The sequence below is a fragment of the Microcaecilia unicolor genome, chromosome 7 (assembly GCF_901765095.1).
Source record: "Microcaecilia unicolor chromosome 7, aMicUni1.1, whole genome shotgun sequence".
NCBI classification, from domain to species: Eukaryota; Metazoa; Chordata; class Amphibia; order Gymnophiona; family Siphonopidae; genus Microcaecilia; species Microcaecilia unicolor.
The window spans coordinates 308,903,186-308,924,084 of NC_044037.1; the positions used below are offsets into that span (position 1 = coordinate 308,903,186).

The 20,899-nt window shown below is 42.8% G+C and overlaps 1 protein-coding gene across 1 annotated transcript in view; it reads right to left on the bottom strand.

The window, feature by feature from the left end:
• Positions 1–20,899, bottom strand: part of LOC115475152 (adenylate cyclase type 10-like) — a 155,007-nt gene that overhangs the window by 31,915 nt on the left and 102,193 nt on the right. Inside the window, exon 16 of the mRNA XM_030210893.1 lies at positions 9,381–9,467. Within this exon, the coding sequence (XP_030066753.1) occupies positions 9,381–9,467 (87 nt within the window). The remainder of the gene's footprint in view (positions 1–9,380; positions 9,468–20,899) is intronic.

Here is a 20,899-nt window from a genome sequence, read left to right on the forward strand (position 1 = left end):
GATCGGGGATAGGGGTGAGCCTTGGGGGACTCCGCATTTTGATGCCCATGCAGGCGATATTGATGAGGTTGATTTGACCTGATATGATCTGGTGGTGATAAAACTTTTTATCCACTTAATGATGTTTCTGCCAATCCCTAGTTTGTCCAGTAATTTTGTGAGAATAGTATGGTCTACCATGTCAAATGCACTCGATAGGTCGAACTGCAGAAGAAGTATTTTGTTGCCAATTGAAATTTCCTGTTTAAACCTGGATATCAGGGTGAGCAATACTGTTTCTGTGCTGTGTGCAGGTCGAAAACCCGATTGTGATTCATGCAACATGGAGAACTTTTGAGTGAATTCGTTAAGTTGGGAGGTCACTCTATTTTCCATCAGTTTGATTAGAAGAGGGAAGGAGGCCACAGGTCGATAGTTAGTGATGTCATTCGCTGGTTTTTTGGGGGTTTTCGGTATTGGTGTAAGTAGAATATTGCCGTGATTGGAGGGGAACGAGCCTTGTTGAAGTAGGAAGTTTAAATGGGTGGTGAGTTCTGTAATGAATCGTTCTGGGGCATTTTTCATAAGATAGTTGGGGCATGGGTCCAAGTGGCAGTAAGACTTAGAAAGTTTGGATAGTGCTGAGGAGCATACACAGAAAGTATACAAAAGAAAGAAAGCAACACTGGGCCTTCAAGAGTGGGACAATAAAAGTTCTTTATTGATGACCCGACACGGGCCATGTTTCGGTGCTAAACAGCGCCTACTTCAGGGGTCAAGAAGATACACAGTAAGATGTGCTTGAAGTCAGTTCAATGCCCCAGCTTTTAAGCAAACAAGAGGGCTCTTCACAGAGCTGTATCCTCGCTACTGCGGCGAATGGCGATTTTCTTATTATATGCTGGGGCATTAAACTGACTTCAAGCACATCTTACGGTGTATCTTCTTGACCCCTGAAGCAGGCGTTGTTTAGTGCCGAAACACAGCCCGTGTCAGGTCATCAATAAAGAACTTTTATTGTCCCAGTCTTGAAGGCCCAGTGTTGCTTTCTTTGTTTTGTAAACATATTATTGAGAAATCTTTTTGAGATATGTATCTAAAGATGACCATACTTTTATTTTGGATGTAAAGGTACCAAGTTTGTCAGCTAAAGAAAGATCAAATTTATGGATCAAAAGCACAGACTGCCACCAAAAGTGCATCAACAGTAAAGAATTATCTTTCCAATTATTAAGGGCAGCTTTAGCAGTTATTGTGATTAAAATATTCAGTAATTTGGCTTCCTGAAGTGTTAATTCAGATTCAATAGCCAATGGACTAGAGACAATGAGCTTTAGTGAAACTGCATCTTGATTAAGGAGAATACAGTTATTTTCTCCCATGATTGTAACCAGAAAAAGTAAGTGTTTTGACAATCAAAAATCATATGTTTAAAGGTAACCTCACATGATTTATATGACCAACACGTATTGTTAGGAGACAACTTAGCAAGTGGCATCTTTTGTAGCGTCCGTAATGCCCTGTGTTGGAAAAAATACAAAGGTTGCATATAGTTTGCTGAGGAGAAAGGTTTACCATGTTTGGCCACGAGCCATTTCCATTGGTTTTCTGAACAATGATGAGTTTCATCTTCCCAACTTTGAGTGAACCTGGTTTTCAACATCATATTGCTAGAAAGGAAATTTTTATATAGCTGAGATGCTGAATGACCAGTTTGGAAAATTTTAATAACAGGAAAGTATGGAAGGAGGTTTTGTAGGAGTTTTCTAAGAACTTTCCAGATAGTATACTTTGTCTTAATTGTAAACGTTTATAAGCCTGGGATTCCAGTAGTGAAAACTGGGCTTGTATTTCTTGAAATGTTTTAAAAAGTATTATTGATATGCAATAAATGAGAAATAGAAATAATCCCTTTTATGATCCAAAGTTTCCAAAAAACAGAATGACCATTAATTTTAATTTGAGAGAAGCCCCAGATAGGGGAGTGTAATGAGGACCCTGTTGGGGCAGTGGCGTTCCTAGGGGGGCTGACACCCGGGTCGGATCACCGATGCGCCCCGCCCCCCGGGTGCAGCACCCCCCACCCGGATGTAGTGTGGAACCCCCCCCCAGGCGAAAGGAGACCCCCCGTGAAGGAACCCCCCCCCCGGGTGCACGCCGCTGGGGGGTGCCACGCGCACCTGTCATCCGTTGTTCCATGCTTCTCTGCCCCGGAACAGGAAGTAACCTGTTCTGGGGCAGAGAAGAGGCATGGAACAACGGAGGACAGGCGCGTGCGGCACCCCCCCAGCGGCGTGCACCCAGGCAGGGTTGCCAGATGGGCGGTTTTCCCGCCCAATTGGGCGGTTTTCCGCAACCCGCCGCAGGAAACTTTTGCCTGCGGTGGGTTGCGGTTTTTTGGGCTTGTTTTTTTTTTCGCGCGGGGTTTTGGGCGTTTTTTCGGCCGGCGGGGGGTGGGGCTAACGGCGACAGAGGCGGGGTTTGGTGACGTATTGGGCGGGGCGAGGTGACATATTGGGCGGGGCGATGACGGCGGGGGCGGGGCTGATGACGGCGGGGCAGGGTGATGACGGAAGGGGCGGGGCTGATGACGGCGGGGCAGGGGTGATGACGGAAGGGGCGGGAGTGATGACGTCGGGGGTGGGGTGTGTGCTGTTTTTGGGCGGGTTTTGGGCTGTTTTGGGTGGGAATTTTTTTTTTTATATGGCAACACTGCACCCGGGGCAGACTGCACCTACCGCCCCCCCCCTAGGAATGCCACTGTGTTGGGGTTTCCAATAATCTATCAAATTCCTTAAGACATGACATTCTACATGACAAATCAACACTGTGTTCTCACGATCTCTTCAGCATGCACAGCATATTTATATCGTATTGCATTGCATTGCCGGAGGACTTAACAGAGCTTTTCAGATCAACACCTTTCAAACAGAATGGTTAGGTAACTTTCGCCTCTCCCTTCTAATGCATGAAGCATTATAGACACTATTTCCATTTATATTTCTCTCCCTCTCCTGACATAATTACTGCATGACAAATCAACGTGGAGGGGCATAATCGAACGGGGACGACCATCTCTAAGCACGCCCATCTCTGAGGACGTCCCCGCAAATGGGCAGGGCATCCCGTATTATTGAAACAAGATGGGCGTCCATCTTTCGTTTCAATAATACGGTCGTGGACACCCAAATCTCAACATTTAGGTCGACCTTAGAGATGGTCGACCTAAATGTTGAGATGGTCGACCTTAGAGATGGGCGACCTCGTTTTTTGCCGATAATGGAAACCGAGGACACCCATCTCAGAAACAACCAAATCCAAGGCATTTGGTCGTGGGAGGAGCCAGCATTCGTAGTGCACTGGTCCCCCTCACATGCCAGGACACCAACCGGGCACCCTAGGGGGCACTGCAGTGGACTTCACAAATTGCTCCCAGGTGCATAGCTCCCTTACCTTCGGTGCTGAGCCCCCCCCCCCCCAAAACCCACTCCCACAACTGTACACCACTACCATAGCCCTTAGGGATGAAGGGGGGGGGCACCTACATGTGGGTACAGTGGGTTTCGGGTGGGGTTTGGAGGGCTCACATTTACCACCACAAGTGTAACAGGTAGGTGGGCATGGGCCTGGGTCTGCCTGCCTGAAGTGCAGTGCACCAACTAAAAACTGCTCCAGGAACCTGCATACTGCTGTGATGGAGCTGGGTATGGCATTTGAGGCTGGCAAAAAACGTTTTTTAATTTTTGGGGGGGGTGGGAGGGGGTTGGTGACCACTGGGGGAGTAAGGGGAGGTCATCCCCGATTCCCTCCAGTGGTCATCTGGTCAGTTCGAGCACTTTTTTGAGTCTTGGTCATGAAATAAAAGTGACCGTTGGCCAAATGCTCATCAGGGATGCCCTTCTTTTTTCCATTATCGGCCGAGAACGCCCATCTCTTAACCACGCCCCTGTCCCGCCTTCGCTATGCTGCCGACACGCCCCCATGAACTTTGGTCGTCCCCACGACGGAAAACAGTTGAGGATGCCCAAAATCGGCTTTCAATTATGCCGATTTGGGTGACCCTGAGAGAAGGTCGTCCATCTCCCGATTTGTGTTGAAAGATGGCGCCCTTCTCTTTCGATTATGCCCCTGGGAGTGTTCCAACTCTCTCTTCAGCATGTGCAGCATATTTGCTTGTATTGCATCGCATTGCATATCTGTATTTTTTACTACTGGTATATTGAAGACATTTTTATGATTTGGACTGAGGGAGAAAAGACTCTCAAATAATTTTACTGTTCTTTCAATAAATAGCATCCTACAATCAAATTGAAAATTGACCACTCCACAGAAAAAGTCAACTTTCTAGACATCACAGTTTCCATCAGCAATGGCTATATACAAATATCTACATACAGGAAACCAACTGACAGATGCAGCTAACCTCCTCAACTCCAGTTTCCAACCATCACATACAAAAAAATGTCCATTATACACAGCCAGGCCACACAATACTATTGTATCTGCTCTGACCCAAGAGACAAAGATAAACACTTCAAAATCCTGACTGAATCCTTGAAACAAAAGGCTACAACCCCAAAATAATCTCCAAGAAGATCGCCTCTTCCCTTAAAACACCCAAGAAAAACCTACTGCCGTACAAGGAAAAGAAGACCACAGACTTATAGTGAAATGCAATCCAGACCCAGTACTCCAGGACGATGAATTACTGAAAGGGATATTCTCTGCTCCACATATGCTGGCCTTCTGACAACCATCTAATCTGAAGCAAAAATTAGTGAAAAGCAAACTCCCAACAGAAGCTCAAAAAGAAGAGAACAGCAAACGTCCCTGCTATCTACCAAGTGCATATAGAACAGGACCCCACAGTTACCCACGTGGAAAAAAGCATTCTGCATAAGGGGATCCTAATTCTGCCCTTCTTCAAGTGTAGTAGAGATAGCATTCAATGCAGAAATTGTGAAGACGGATATTATGTTGGAGTGACAAACCAGATGCTAAAGACAAGCTACAACTCACATAGACATAACATTAAGCACCACAAAGTTAACCAAGGTAACAAAGCTGGATAAATGCGCTAAAGCAACTTTTCTAAGAGTAAAATTGAAAACATCTCTCTGATGACTGTGCCATCAAGGAACCTGATCTGGAAAGGGTATAGAAATATCTAGGAGTTGAGGAAGGAGTTAGAATCCAGCATAAAATACTGAGAAACAACCAGTAACAAGTATTACAGGAGAGTGAAAGTGATACTAAAAAGTGCTTTATATTAGAGAATGAGATACAAGCCATCAACCAACTTGCAATTCTGGTACTTTAGCATAGCTTTGGAATTGTGGACTGGCCTCTTAAATACCTCCAAAAATTGGATTTATGATCAAAAAAACGTCTTCACGCGCAGAGCCGGTGGTGGGAGGCAGGGCTGGTGGTTGGGAGGCGGGGATAGTGCTGGGCAGACTTATACGGTCTGTGCCAGAACCAGAGGTGGGAGGCAGGGCTGGTGGTTGGGAGGAGGGGATAGTGCTGGGCAGACTTATATGGTCTGTGCCAGAGCCGGTGGTGGGAGGCGAGGCTGGTGGTTGGGAGGCGGGGATAGTGCTGGGCAGACTTATACGGTCTGTGCCAGAGCCAGTGGTTGGGAGGCGGGGCTGGTGGTTGGGAGGCAGGGATAGTGCTGGGCAGACTTATACGGTCTGTGACCTGAAGAGCACAGGTACAAATCAAAATAGGGTATACACAAAAAGTAGCACATATGAGTTTACCTTGTTGGGCAGACTGGATGGACCGTGCAGGTCTTTTTCTGCCGTCATCTACTATGAGGTATTCTATAAGAGTCAGTGTATGCCGAGACTAAGAACATAAGCATTGCTATACTGGGACAGACCGAAGGTCCATCAAGCCCAGTATCCTGTTTCCAAGAGTGGTCAATCCAGGTCACAAGTACCTGGCAAGATCCCAAAATAGTACAATACATTTTATGCTGCTTATCCTAGAAATAAGTAGTGGATTTTCCCAAGTCCATCTTAATAATGGCTTACGGACTTTTCTTTTAGGAAAGTATCCAAACCTTTTTTAAACCCTGTTAAGCTAACTGCTTTACCATATTCTCTGGCAATGAATTCCAGTTTAATTACACATTGAGTGAAGAAATAGTTTCTCCTATTCGTTTTAAATTTATTACTTACATAGTAACATAGTAGATGACAGCAGAAAAAGACCTGCAAGGTCCATCCAGTCTGCCCAACAAGATAAACTCATATGTGCTACTTTATGTGTATAACTGACCTTGATTTGTATCTGCCATTTTCAGGACTCAGACTGTAGAAGTCTGCCCAGCACTAGCCCAGCCTCCCACCACCGGCTCTGCCACCCAATCTCAGCTAAGCTTCTGAGGATCCATTCCTTCTGAACAGGATTCCTTTATGTTTATCCCACGCATTTTTTAATTCCGTTACCGTTTTCATCTCCACCACCTCCGGCGGGAGGGCATTCCAAGTATCCACCACTCTCTCCGTGAAAAAATACTTCCTGACGTTTTTCTTGAGTCTGCCCCCCTTCAATCTCATTTCATGTCCTCTAGTTCTACCGCCTTCCCATCTCCAGAAAAGGTTCGTTTGTGGATTAATACCTTTCAAATATTTGAATGTCTGTATCATATCACCCCTGCTTCTCCTTTCCTCCAGGGTATACATGTTCAGGTCAGCAAGTTTCTCCTCATACGTCTTGGAACGCAAATCCCATACCATTCTTGTAGCTTTTCTTTGCACTGCTTCAATTCTTTTTACATCCTTAACAAGATACGGCCTCCAAAACTGAACACAATACTCCAGGTGGGGCCTCACCAATGACTTATACAGGGGCATCAACACCCCCTTTCTTCTGCTGGTCACACCTCTCTCTATACAGCCTAACAACCTTCTAGCTACGGCCACCGCCTTGTCACGCTGTTTCGTCGCCTTCAGATCCTCAGATACTATCACCCCAAGATCCCTCTCCCCATCCGTACCTAGCAGACTCTCACCGCCTAACACATACGCCTCTCTTGGATTTCTACTCCCTAAGTGCATCACTTTGCATTGAATTGTAATTGCCGAACGTTAGACCATTCTTCTAGCTTCCTCAGATCTCTTTTCATGCTTTCCACTCCCTCCCGGGTGTCCACTGTGTTACAAATCTTAGTATCATCCGCAAAGAGGCAAACTTTACCTTCCACCCTTCGGCAATGTCACTCACAAATATATTAAACAGAATCGGCCCCAGCACCGATCCCTGAGGCACTCCACTACTCACCTTTCCCGCATCCCAGCGAATTACTTAGTAGCTTCTTTGTGTGCTACCCTTCTCCTAATATTATTGGAAAGAGTAAACAAGTGATTCACAGCTATCTGTTCCACTCCTCTCAATACTTTATAAACCTCTATCATATCTCAACTCAGCTGTCTACTGCAGCAGGACATGTTTATCCACTCCTACCCTAGCTGAGATAATATTACTACTACTACTACTACTACTACTACTATTTGAGATTTCTAGAGCGCTACTAGGGTTACGCAGCGCTGTACAAATTAACAAAGAAGGACGGTCCCTGCTCAAAGGAGCTTACAATCTAAAAAAAGAAATGTCAAGTTGGGGCAGTCAGGATTTCCTGGGTAGAGGAGTAGAGGTTAGGTGCCGAAGGCGACATTGAAGAGGTGGGCTTTAAGCAGTGATTTGAAGATGGGCAGGGAGGGGGCCTGACGTATGGGCTCGGGGAGTTTGTTCCACGCATGGGGTGAGGCGAGGCAGAAAGGGCGGAGCCTGGAGTTGGCGGTGGTGGAGAAGGGTACTGAAAGGAGGGATTTGTCTTGAGAGCGGAGGTTACGGGTAGGGTCAAGTATTTAACCATCTCTCGGACCTCGTGTGCAATTTTCTTTAAATCAGTCACCTTACTATCTAACTCCTCTTACTCTCTTACCTATCTATATGTTCCCTTTGCTTATACCCTACACTGTCAGTTAAATGTTGTATTACGTTGTAAGTAGTATATTATGCCATACTTTGTATTGTTAGTTGAATGTTATTACTGCTGTAATTGTCTATTGCTCATGTTTGATTTATTCTTACTGTACATCACCTTGAGTGAATTCCTTCAAAAAGGCAGTAAATAAATCCTAATAAATAAAATAATAAAATGTCTCCATGCTGATGAGGTATTCTGTAAGAGTCGGTTTATGCTGAGACACTAGCCGCCCGATATGCAAATAAAAATGGCTGCTAAAACAGTACTTAAGCTTAGCTTAGCAGCTTAAAGATAGCAGGTTATATCAGCAATTTTTTAAGTGAGAGTGGCCAAGTCTGACTGCCACAATAGATGGAATAACTTTGGCCGGTCTCACTTTAAGCAGCCAGTGCTGAATATCAGCGTAGCCGGTTAATATTGGACCAGCCAAAGTTAAACTGGATATTCAATACCGTTCACCGGAAACAGACCAGCATTGACCATCCGGGTTTAGTGCCAGAGTTTCGCCCAATGGCTGTGTCAAAGTGTAAACAGTCAATCAGTGTTGTCACTTTCTGGTGACACCTTGACACAGCCATCGGGCGAAACTCTGGCCATAGTCAGTGGATGTTTGAAACAGAAGCCGAGTTGCACATATTTTTCAAGCTAGGTTTTGCTTTTTTCACATTTAAAGCCACAATTTATGATCCCTGAAATACTGAGAAAAGCTGTAATCACTGGAGTGATTCTGCCACACAAAAAGCTTTCTGTTTATCAGAAGTGGCAAAAAGGTCTGAGGCTTTTTCCCCCTTGAGAATTTTTGTACTCCAGTGGGACTTTGATAGTTATAAGTACTGCAAGCTGTTTTAATTTGATGTGAAAGAGTTTAGCAATTTATCACTTACATAGTGTGACATGTGTCATCTTTTGCTCATTTCTGACCTGAAGAAGACGGTATTGCCTTCAGTCAAAAAAGATATTGTTGTTAGTCCAATAAAAAAGGTATCATTTTATATTCTTACGTTTATTTTTACTTCCTCAATCTCAGACATAACTCTGTGTCCCTCTCCTTAGTCCTCCCTCTGACAGACATGACTCTGCATCCTTCACGTTGCTCTTGCATCAGACATGGCTGTCTCCCTCCCAGTTCAAGCCTCAATCTCGGACCCCTCATTCCTGCTCTGGCCTCAGGCACAGCTGGGTGTCTCTCTCATAGTCCTGTCTTAGACTCAGACATGACTTTGCATTGCACTCCTCACTCTCAGCTTGTTTGCATAGCCCTTTGCCTTAAGTATAACTGTGTATCTTCCTCCTTGTACCTCTCTCGGTCTCCTGCTGCCTGGTTCTATTTCCCCTTCTTCCTTTTCTCTGTTGCATATTTCTGTTTCTCTGCCTGCTCCTCCCTTTTTGCATTTTGTCTTACCTGCTGTAACACATTGATTAGGAATTTATCCCTCTCTTTGACTATGGTTTCAGGGTCCATGAGTGAAACCTCCTGTGAGAAAGGGAACTGCGAAGTAAGAGAAACAGAATTAGCAAAAACAAACAAAAAAAACCCCCATGCATATCAAATGTATTGAGATAGATTTGTTCCCTCTGACATAGAAATCACTGGAATACGTGCTGAGCTGGGAAATTTCAGCAATTTCTATGTGTTAAACTGTAAGATAACTGTCTCTCTGTACTGCAGTGCTTCCCAAATCTGATCGAGGGGCCACAGGCAGACTATCTAGAATGACCACATTGGAGATAAATGAGCATATACTGAGCCTCCAGCATATGCAAATCTTATCTTAGATCTATATTTACACACACATGCACATGGCAATTTGATAAAAGGGAACCCACACATTTTATCTCATGAGTTACATTTTCAGCAAACATTCTTTTTTCTGAGAAGTTCTGAGAGAAGAGGGCATTTCTCTGGGAAAGTGACATTATTTTGCTCTGTGCATGGTAACTTGAAGAATGAGTTTAAAAGAGGAATTGCAGGTTATTAATAATCACAGTCAGAAATTAAAATTAAAAAAGAAGAAGAAGCAAACTTTATTAACTAGTCCCCATACTCTTTTCCCCATAGTTTTAAAACTTGAATTTTCTGCCACAGCATTAACAGACTCTAGAAGGCACAGCAGGGCCTAGATCACTCTTCATTCCCACCCCCCTCCCCAGCTCCCATCCAACCCTAGGCTCAGCTCTTCATTTATAGTCAATATTCTGATTAGGACAACAAGAGATGAGTTTTCATTAGAGTTCTAATGACATTTAATTTGTTTTTAAGAAGCAAACACTAAATAAATTACACATTATACCATGTAATCTTAAGGCTCTTTATATTCATCTGATATCCCTAGTACCTTAAGTAGTTTTAATTAAACAACTCTATAATACTAAGATGCAGACAGCAGTCCAGCAGTGAGAGGGGTGCTATCCAGTCTTTTGCACTGAGTGTCACATGTATAATTATCTCCCAGTTGGTGAGAGGTTATATGTGTATGCTCAATGCAAAGAGCTCCTAGCTCTCAGAGAATGAGTCCGTTCACTTGAGGCTAGAGTAGCAGACTTGGAGGAGCTGAGGGAGACAGAGAGGTACATACAGGAGGCCTACAGGGATGATGTAGAGAAGTCCCACCTCTAGTCTGGCAGCCCCTGTGCTGCCTTGGAGGAGGAAGGTCTCCTAAATGAGAGCATCACCCTAGTGAAACTGGAAGTAATCTTGTAGCCAGGACCAGCCCACCAGGGGATGCAATATCCTCTCACACCGTGGATGTATCTCCAGGAGCTTCTGCCCAGGAGGAAAGCGTTAGGATGACTGTTGTAGTTGGTGATTAGAGTATTAGGCATGCAGATAGCTGGGTGGCTGGTGAGGATCACCTGGTCACTTGCCTGCCTGATGCAAAGGTCACACATCACCTGCTGGGGAAGAGCCAACTGTCTTGGTACATGTGGGTACTAATGACATAGGAAAATGTGGGAGGGAGGATCTGGAAGCCAAATTTAGGCTTTCAGAAACTCTAGGGTAGCATTTTACGAAGTGCTACCTGTTCCATGTGCAGGGCCCAAGAGGCAAGCAGAGCTCCAGAGTCTCACTGTGTGGATGAGGCAATGGTGCAAGAAGGAGGGTTTTGTAAGGAATTGGGCAACATTCTTTGAAAGGGGGAGCCTAATCCGGAATGATGGTCTCCACCTTAACCAGGATGGGACCAGGCTGCTGGCATTGGCATTTTAAAAGGAGACAGAGCAGCTTTTAAACTAGAACCTGGGGGAAGGCCAGTGGTTGTTCAAAATCGCATGGTTCAGAACAAGGTATCTTTCAAAGATATCGCCAAAACAGGGAAGATAGGGTATTCCAATAGCAAGGTTGCAACAGAGACCTGTCATTAAAATCGTCTGTAGTACCTGAAGATTGGAGGGTGGCCAATGTGATGCTGATTTTTACAAAGGGTTCCAGGGGTGATTCAGGAAATTACAGACTGGTAAGCCTGATGTCAGTGCAGGGCAAAATAGTGGAAACTATTATAAAGAATAAAATTACAGAACACATAGACGAACATGGTTTAATGGGACAGAGTCAGCATGGGTTCAGCCAAGGTAAGTCTTACCTCACCAATTTACTTCATTTCTTTGAAGGCGTGAATAAACATGTGGTTAAAGGTGAGTCAGTTGATGTAGTGTATCTAGATATTCAGAAAGCTTTTGATAAAGTTTCTCATGAAAGACTCCTGAGAAAATTAAAGACTCAAGGGATAGAACACAGTGTTCTGGTGTGGATTAGAAATTGGTTATTGGACAGAAAACAGAGGGTAGGGTTAAATGGTCATTTCTCTCAATGGAGGAGGATGAACAGTGGAGTACCACAGGGATCGGTACTGGGACCGGTGCTATTTAACATATTTATAAATTATATGGAAATCAGAACGACAAGTGAGGTGATTAAATTTGCAGATGACAAAAAACTATTTACGTGCAGACTGTGAAATATTGCAGGAAGACCTTAGGAAGGACATCCAAGTGGCAGATGAAATTCAATGTGAACAAATGCAAGGTGATGCATATTGGAAAGAATTTATTTATTTATTTATTTATTACATTTGTATCCCACATTTTCCCACCTATTTGTAGGCTCAATGTGGCTTACATAGTACCAGAGAGGTGTTTGCAGACTCCGGTGTAAACAAATACAAAGTGATATTGTGATAAGATAAAGTTCATGTGGCACAGCCACATTATGGAATCATACAACAGAAGAGTTGTGTTATGTCCATTACGTACAGCCACAGCTGAGAGATTAAATGAAATTTTTGCTTTGGTCTTCACCAAGGAAGATTGAGAGAGATACTAGTGCCAGAAATGGTATTCAAAGCTGACAAGTCAGAGAAACTGAATCAAATCTCTATAAACCTGGAGGTGTAATGGCATAATTTGACAAATTGAAGAATAGCAAATCATCAGGACCAGATGGTATTCATCCCAGAATATTGATAGAATTGAAAAATGAACTTTCAGAACTATTGTTAGTAATATGTAATTTATCTTTAAAATCAAGCATGGTACCGTTAGATTGGAGGGTGACCAATGTAACACTGATTTTTTTTAAAAAAGGTTCCAGAGGTAATCCAGGAAATTATAGACTGGTGAGCCTGTGTTGGTAGAAGGCAAAATGGTAGAGACAAAAACAAGATAAAGACATAAATAACAAAATTACAGAGCATATTCAAAAGCATGAATTAATGAGATAAAGCCAACGTGGATTTAGTGAAAGGAAATCTTGCCTCACCAATCTACTACATTTCTTTGAAGGGGTGAACAAACATGTGGAAAAGGTGAGCTGGTTGATATTGTGTATCTGGATTTTCAGAAGGCGTTTGATAAAGTATCTCATGAAAGACTCCAGAGGAAATTGGAGAGTCATGGGATAGGAGGTAGTGTTCTATTGTGGATTAAAAACTGGTTAAAAGGTAGAAAACAGAGAGTAGGGTTAAATGGTCAGTATTCTCAATGGAGAAGGGTAGTTAGTGGGGGTTCCCCAGGGCTCTGTGCTGGGGCCGCTGCTTTTTAACATATTTATAAATGACCTAGAGATGGGAGTAACTAGTGAGGTAATTAAATTGGCTGACGACACAAAGTCATTCAAAGTTGTTACATCGCGAGAGGATTGTGAAAAATTACAAGCGGACCTTACGAGACTGGGAGACTGGGCATCTAAATGGCAGATGACGTTTAATGTGAGCCAAGTGATACATGTGGGAAAGAGGAACCCAAACTATGATGCTAGGTTCCACATTAAGAGTCACTGACAAGAAAAGGGATAAAGGTGTCATCACACACACACACAGTAAATGACGGCAGATAAAGACCTGAACGGTCCATCCAGTCTGCCCAACAGTCACACTCATTATCAGTTCATGATTAAACCAACAATGAAATGTGATATAAAATACTTGATCTTTGTCTTTCTCTGGCATTTCTGGGACGTCATCAGTGATGATATGTTGAAACCTTCTGCTTAGTGTGTACGGCGACTAAGAAAGCAAATAGAATGTTAGGCATTATTAAGAAAGGAATGGAAAACAAAACTGAGAACATTATAATGCCTTTTTTTGTGCAATTTTGGTTTATTTGTTTTTGGACAATGCATGTGCATTTCTGCATGCAGACGGATATTGTAGCTGTGCAGTTCTGATTGGTAATCTCAAAAAAGATATAGAGGGGCATAATCGAATGTGAACGCCCATCTCCATGGGCGTCTATCTCCGAGAACGGGTACATGAAGGGGCGGGACAAATTGTATTTTCAAAAAAAAATGGGCATCCATCTTTTTTCCGATAATACGGTTTGTGCCAGCCAAATGCATCGGATTTGTGTGGATTTGAGCTGGGCGGTTTCGTTTTTAGAAATAATGGAAACCGAAGGCACCCAGTTCAAAAACGAACAAATCCAAGGCATTGGGTCGTGGGAGAGGCCAGGATTCGTAGTGCACTGGTCCCCCTCACATGCCAGGACACCAACTGGGCACCCTAGGGGGCACTTGTAACAATTTAAAAAAAAGTTAACTACCTTTGAAGTCCATAGCTCCCTTCTCTTGGGTGCTGAGCCCCCCAAAACCCACTCCCCACAACTCTACACCATTACCATAGCACTTAGGGATGAAGGGGGCACCTACATGTGGGTACAGTGGGTTTTGGGGGCAGTTTGGAGGGCTCCCATTTACCACCACAAGTGTAACAGGTAGGGGGGATGGGCCTGGGTCCACCTGCCTGAAGTGCACTGCACCCACTAACAACTGCTCCAGGGACCTGCATACTGCTGTGATGGAGCTGGTTATGACATTTGAGGCTGGCATACAGGCTGGAAAAAAAGTTTTTAAAGTTGTATTTTTGGGTGGGAGGGGGTTAGTGACCACTGGGGGAGTCAGGGGTGGTCATCCCCGATTCCCTCCTGCTGGTCATCTGGTCATTTAGGGCACTTTTTTGGGACTTGTTCGTGAAAAAAAGGGTCCAAAAAAGTCACCTAAATTTTCGCTAAAAATGGCTATTTTTTCCCATTATCTGCGAAAGCCGCCCATTTCTGTTCGGCCGATAACCACGCCCCAGTCCCCCTTCACCATGCCTCCGACACGCCCTCGTCAACTTTGATTGTTTCTGCGACAGATTGCAGTTGAAGATGCCCAAAATCGGCTTTCGATTATACCAATTTGGGCGCCCACGGGAGAAAGACGTCCATCTCCCGATTTGGGTCGAAATATGGGCGTCTTTCTCTTTCGAAAATAAGCTGGATAGTGGAATTAGAAAAGGTACAGAGAAGGACAACGAAAATGATAAAGGGGATGGGACGACTTCCCTATGAGGAAATGCTAAAATTGCTAAGGCTCTTCAGCTTGGAGAAAATATGGCTGAGGGGAGATATGATAGAGGTCTATAAAATAATGAGTGGAGTAGAGCTTGTAGATGTGAATCGCTTGTTTACTCTTTCCAAATATACTTGGACTAGAGGGCACCTAATAAAGCTACAAAGTAGTAAATTTAAAACAAATCGGAGAAAATATTTCTTCACTCAACGTGTAATTAAACTCTGGAATTCATTGCCAGAGAATGTGGTAAAAGAGGTTAGCTTAGCAGGATTTTAAAAAGGTTTGGCTAGCTTCCTAAAATAAAGTTCCATATGCAATTATTAAGACGGACGTGGGGAAAATCCACTGCTTATTTCTAGAACAAGTAGCATAAAATGTATTGCACTGTTTTAGGATCTTGCCAGGTACTTATAACCTGGATTGGCCACTGTTGGAAACAGAATGCTGGGCTTGATGGACCTTCGGTCTGTCCCAGTATGGCAACACTTATGTACTTATATAAACTCAAAGAAGTGAAGAGGGAAATACAGCTAGCAAAAACACAGGCAGAAGAAAAAATGGCTAAAGATGTGAAAAGAGGTGACAAGACCTTTTCCAAATATATTGGGGAAAGGAGAAAGGCTAGGAATGGAACTGTAAGCTTGGAAGATGCTGAAAATAGCTATGTGGAGATTGATGAGGATAAATAGATTTAAACCCATTCATATACGTAAATGATGTCACCATCTACATACCTTTCAACAACAGCATCACAGAGATACTGGATAAGGCCAAAAAAGGATGTGACCTCATGGAAAATTGTACCACAACAGTCAAACTTAAACTGAATCTAGACAAAAACCAAACATCTGGTATTTATCCAGTGAGCACAATCCCACTACTTACAAAAATAACATAATAGATCAACAATCTTGCACAATCAAAACACAAATAAAAATATTAGGAATCATTCTCGACAATATCTGACCCTTGAAGACCAAGTTGCTGCAATCACGTCAAAAAGCTTCAAAGCACTATAGAAACTGAGAAGAATGAGAGACTATTTCCCCAGACAGTCATTCCGTTTTATAGTACAGATGCTGTTTGTTCCAACTAGACTACTGCAATGTAGGCTGCAAAGAAAACCTACAACGATTGTTACAGACCGTCCAAAACACAGCAGCGAGATTGATATTCAAAAAATCAAAATATGATAGAGCTACATTGGCTCCCGATCATGACCAGACTATTTTTCAAAACCAGCACAATCATCTTCAAAATACTGTTAGGCATGTTACCGGATGACATGTTAAATATGATCAAACTACTACCAAGAAATGCAAACCCAGGAACCAGAGGTTACCTACTACGTCACCTGCCCAGCTGCAAAATCGTACTATACAAGTCCACCTACACAGTGGGATTTAGCTACCTGGGTTCAAAATGGTGGAACTCAATTCCCATAGTAATAAGAAGAATCATAAACTGCCTCCAGTTCAGAAAAGACCTAAAGACCTACCTCTTCAGGAAATTCTATGAGTAAAATATGCACTAATCATTCTGGAACAACAATACACAACACAACCTCTAACTGTAACGCATCTTTTCATCTAAGAAATGAACTAAGACATATCTTCTCAAGAAACCCAATGACTATTCCATACACACTAATACTTATCTTGCCAACCACTGTAAAACACATCATACAACCTTGTAAATGTAATTGAATCAACGTCATCTCTAACAACTGTTAATGTAAGCCACATTGAACCGAAACTCGTTTTTGCATAATTGTGGGATACAAGTACCAATACTTCAAGGAGAAAATTATACTATTACGACACAAAATACCCGCCAGCCCTATAGAATACACCACTCTTCTAGACTGTCTAGATCCAGAAGAAGGAACACACCCAGCAGACAGAACCTGGACCGAATTTGAACAACTGTCAGAAGACCTCATCTCTAAAACTCTCAAAAGATATGCCAAATCCAACTGCAAACTAGACATATGTCCAAATAGCCTCATGAAATCTGCACCTCAGAAATTCATAATAGACCTAACAAACCATATAAACTACATGCTACAAAATGGACTCTTCCCAAAAGAAAAAGGAAAAATCTTACTCACCCCAATTCCTAAAGATACAAAGAAAAACACGAGCGAAATAACCAACTACAGGCCAATAGCATCCATATCACTAATAACCAAGATAACTGAAGGTATGGTAACTAAACAACTCACAAACTATCTAGACAAACATTCAATACTGCATGATGCCCAATCAGGATTCCGTTCGAATCATAGCACAGAAACAGTATTAGTCACCCTTATGACCAAATTCAAACAAATAATTGCAACTGGCAACAATATACTCCTCCTACAATTTGACATGTCAAGCGCCTTCGACATGGTTGACCATGGAATCCTACTACACATACTTGAATACTTTGGCATAGGAGGAAATGTCCTGAACTGGTTCAAGGGGTTCCTAACCCTGCGTTCGTATCAAGTCACATCAAATTCAACCACGTCCAAGGCATGGACACCTGAATGTGGAGTCCCACAAGGATCACCTCTTTCACCAACTATATTCAACCTAATGATGATCCCTTTAGCAAAACTCCTATCAAACCATAACCTCAACCCATATATATACGCCGATGATGTAACAATATACATCCCATTCAAACAAGACACCAAAGAAATCTCCAACGAAATCAATCAAAATCTACACATCATGAACACATGGGCAGATGCATTCCGCCTGAAATTAAACGCAGAAAAAACCCAATGCCTGATACTCACCTCCCAATACAACACAAATGAATTCAACGCGATAAACACACCAACCCTAAACCTCCCAGTCTCAGAAACGCTAAAAATCCTTGGAGTCACTATCGACCGCCACCTAACACTCGAAACCCACGCAAACAACACAACCAAGAAGATGTTCTACTGCATGTGGAAATTGAAAAGGATAAGACCATTCTTCCCAAGAGTCGTCTTCCGCAGCCTAGTGCAATCCCTCGTCCTCAGCCACCTGGATTACTGCAACTCACTATACGCGGGCTGCAAAGAGCAAATACTGAGGAAACTCCAAACAGCCCAGAACACAGCAGCCAGGCTCATCTTCGGAAAACCAAGATATGAAAGGGCAAAACCACTACGAGAGAAATTACACTGGCTTCCACTTAAGGAACGCGTTACTTTTAAAGTTTGTACACTAGTCCATAAGATCATTTACGGCGAAGCCCCAGCGTACATGTCTGATTTAATAGACCTACCACCCAGAAACGCTAAAAGATCATCCCAAACACACCTCAACCTCCACTTCCCCACTTGCAAGGGCCTGAAATACAAGACGCTACACGCGTCAACCTTTTCCCACATGAGCACGCAGGCTTGGAATACACTACCGCGCAACCTAAGAGTGATTAACGAACAAGCATCCTTCCGTAAACTACTGAAGACTCACCTGTTTGAACAAACTTACGGAAAGAACCAAAACACATAGAGTCCATACTCACTGTTCATCAATGCAACATACATCCACTTCTGATCCCTCATCCCGTAATCCATAGTCCCATTGTCTCCTTCCAATGTTTCTATGTTGATGTCCCATTGTTATATTCCTAATGATATTCGAATGTCTCGCACAACTCTGCACAATGTATTCCATAACCAAGTTGTAACAAATGTATTTCTATTATTCATATCTTATTGTAAGCCACACTGAGCCCGCAAAAAGGTGGGAAAATGTGGGATACAAATGCAATAAATAAATAAATAAATAAATAAATAAATAAAATAAATAAATAAATAAATAAAATCTTTAGAGAAGGGAGAGGTTCCATGGGATTGGAGATGAGTAGATGTGGTCCCTTTTCACAAAAACTGAGACAGAGAAGAAGTGGGAAACTACAGACTGGTAAGTCTTAAGTCAGTGGTAGGAAAAATAATGGAGTCGCTGCTGAAGGAAAAGATAGTTAACTTTCTAGAATCCAATGGGTTGCAGGATCCGAGGCAGCATGGCTTTATCAAAGGAAAATCCTGCCAAATGTATCTGATAGATTTCTTTGATTGGGTAACCAAAGAACTGAATAAAGGACATATGCTAGATATAATCTACTTGGATTTCAGCAAAGCCTTTGATACGGTTCCTCACAGAAGATTCACAAATAAGCTGAGAGGGCTGAATTTAGGACCCAAAGTGTTGAACTGGTTTGGAACCCAGTTGACCGACAATCGACAGAGGATGATGGAAAAGAAAAGGTGAATGAAATGAAGGTGAGTAGTGCAGTGCTTCAGGGGTTGGTGTTAGGGCCGATTCTGTTTAATATATTTGTGAGAAAAATTGCTGAAGGATTAGAAGGAAAAGTTTGGCTTTTTGTGGATGATATGAAGATTGCCAACAGAGTGGATTCCCTAGAGGGTGTAGAAACCATAAGAAGAGATCTACAAAAATTAGAAAAATGGTCAAAGGTCTGGAAGTTAAAATTTAATGTAATAAAGTACAGAGTGATGCACTTGAGGTGAAGAAATCCAAAGGAGATGTACAAGGTAGGAGGAAAGAGACTGATGAGCACAGCTCAGGAGAGGGACCTTGGTGTGATGGTGTCTGGGGATCTCAAGGTAGTGAAACAATGTCACAAGGTGGCAGCCACAGCCAGAAGGATGCTAGGCTACATAGAAGAAAGAAGATGTTGATGCCCCTGTACAAGTCATTGGTGAGGCCCCATTTGGAGTACTGTGTTCAGTTTTGGAGGCTGTACCTGATTAAGGATGTAAAAAAAACTTGAAGCGGTTCAGAGAAAAGTGATGGTCTGTGCCACAAGATGTATGAGGAAAGACTTGAGGACCTAAACATGTATACCCTGGAGGAAAGGACAAATAGGAGTGAAATGATACCGACATTCTAATATTTGACAGGTATTAATCTACAAACAAACCTTTTCCAGAGTTGGGAAGGCAGTAGAACTAGAGGACATGACTTGAGGTTACAAGGGGGGCCGACTCAGGAATAATGTCAGGAAGTACTTTTTCATGGAGCCCACCTCTTCAATGTCGCCTTCGGCACCTAACCACCATACCTCTATTCAGGAAACCTAGACTGCCCCACTTGACACTTGACATTTCACCCATTAGATTGTAAGCTCTTTTGAGCAGGGACTGTCCTTTGTTGTTAAACTGTACAGCGCTGCATAACCCCAGTAGCGCTCTAGAAATGTTAAGTAGTAGTAGTAGTAGTACTGGAATGCCCTGGGATAAATATAAAGGAATTCTGTATGGAAAAAGAATGGCAACTCCAGTAATTGGGAAGCAAAGCCATTATGGGCAGACTTCTGTGGTCTGTGCCCTGAAAATGGCAAAGTCAAATCAAGATCAAGTATGTATATGTAGCATCTCTTCATACCTTATGCTATGAATTTATCTTGTTGGGCAGACTGGGTGGACCACACAGGTCTTTATCTGCTGTCATCCACTATGTTACCGTGTAATTTAAACTGTCTATATCTATCTACATCTTCTCTCTTCTATTATAACCTATAACTATCCTCACTGCACTATTTGAGGAATTTGCAAGCTATGTATATGGTTTTTTGGAAGTAGTATCAACTAAATATATGTACAAAATATAGGGTGTAGAAGTGCTCAATCACAAGATCAATTACTCAAAACTTCCACAAACTGAAAATGCACTCGATATGAATATTGTTATAAAAGGAAAAATGGCCTCTCAGAGCTCCTAGATCAGAATGATCTAATAGAGCTAAAACGGACTTCAATTTAGTCCCCTGTTCATCATTGGCCACAAAAACCTTTGATCTAAAGACGAGTAGCTAATTGTCGAAATCGCTCTTATTGCAATGGCGTTAACATTCTCATTGCATCCATCTAGATTTTAAACGACACAGGCTACACTCAATACTATTAATATTAACTGAAAGAAAACGTATCTTTCAATCGTGGGACGCTACCGGCACGTTGTGATCTCTAGTACTGGAGCAGGTTTCTTCTCCCCCTCACCACTAGCCGACGATGGCCAGTGTTTCGTGCCATTGCTTCAGGGTCTAACTGGCGGGGTTATTTATGAAACAAGCTCTTGCTG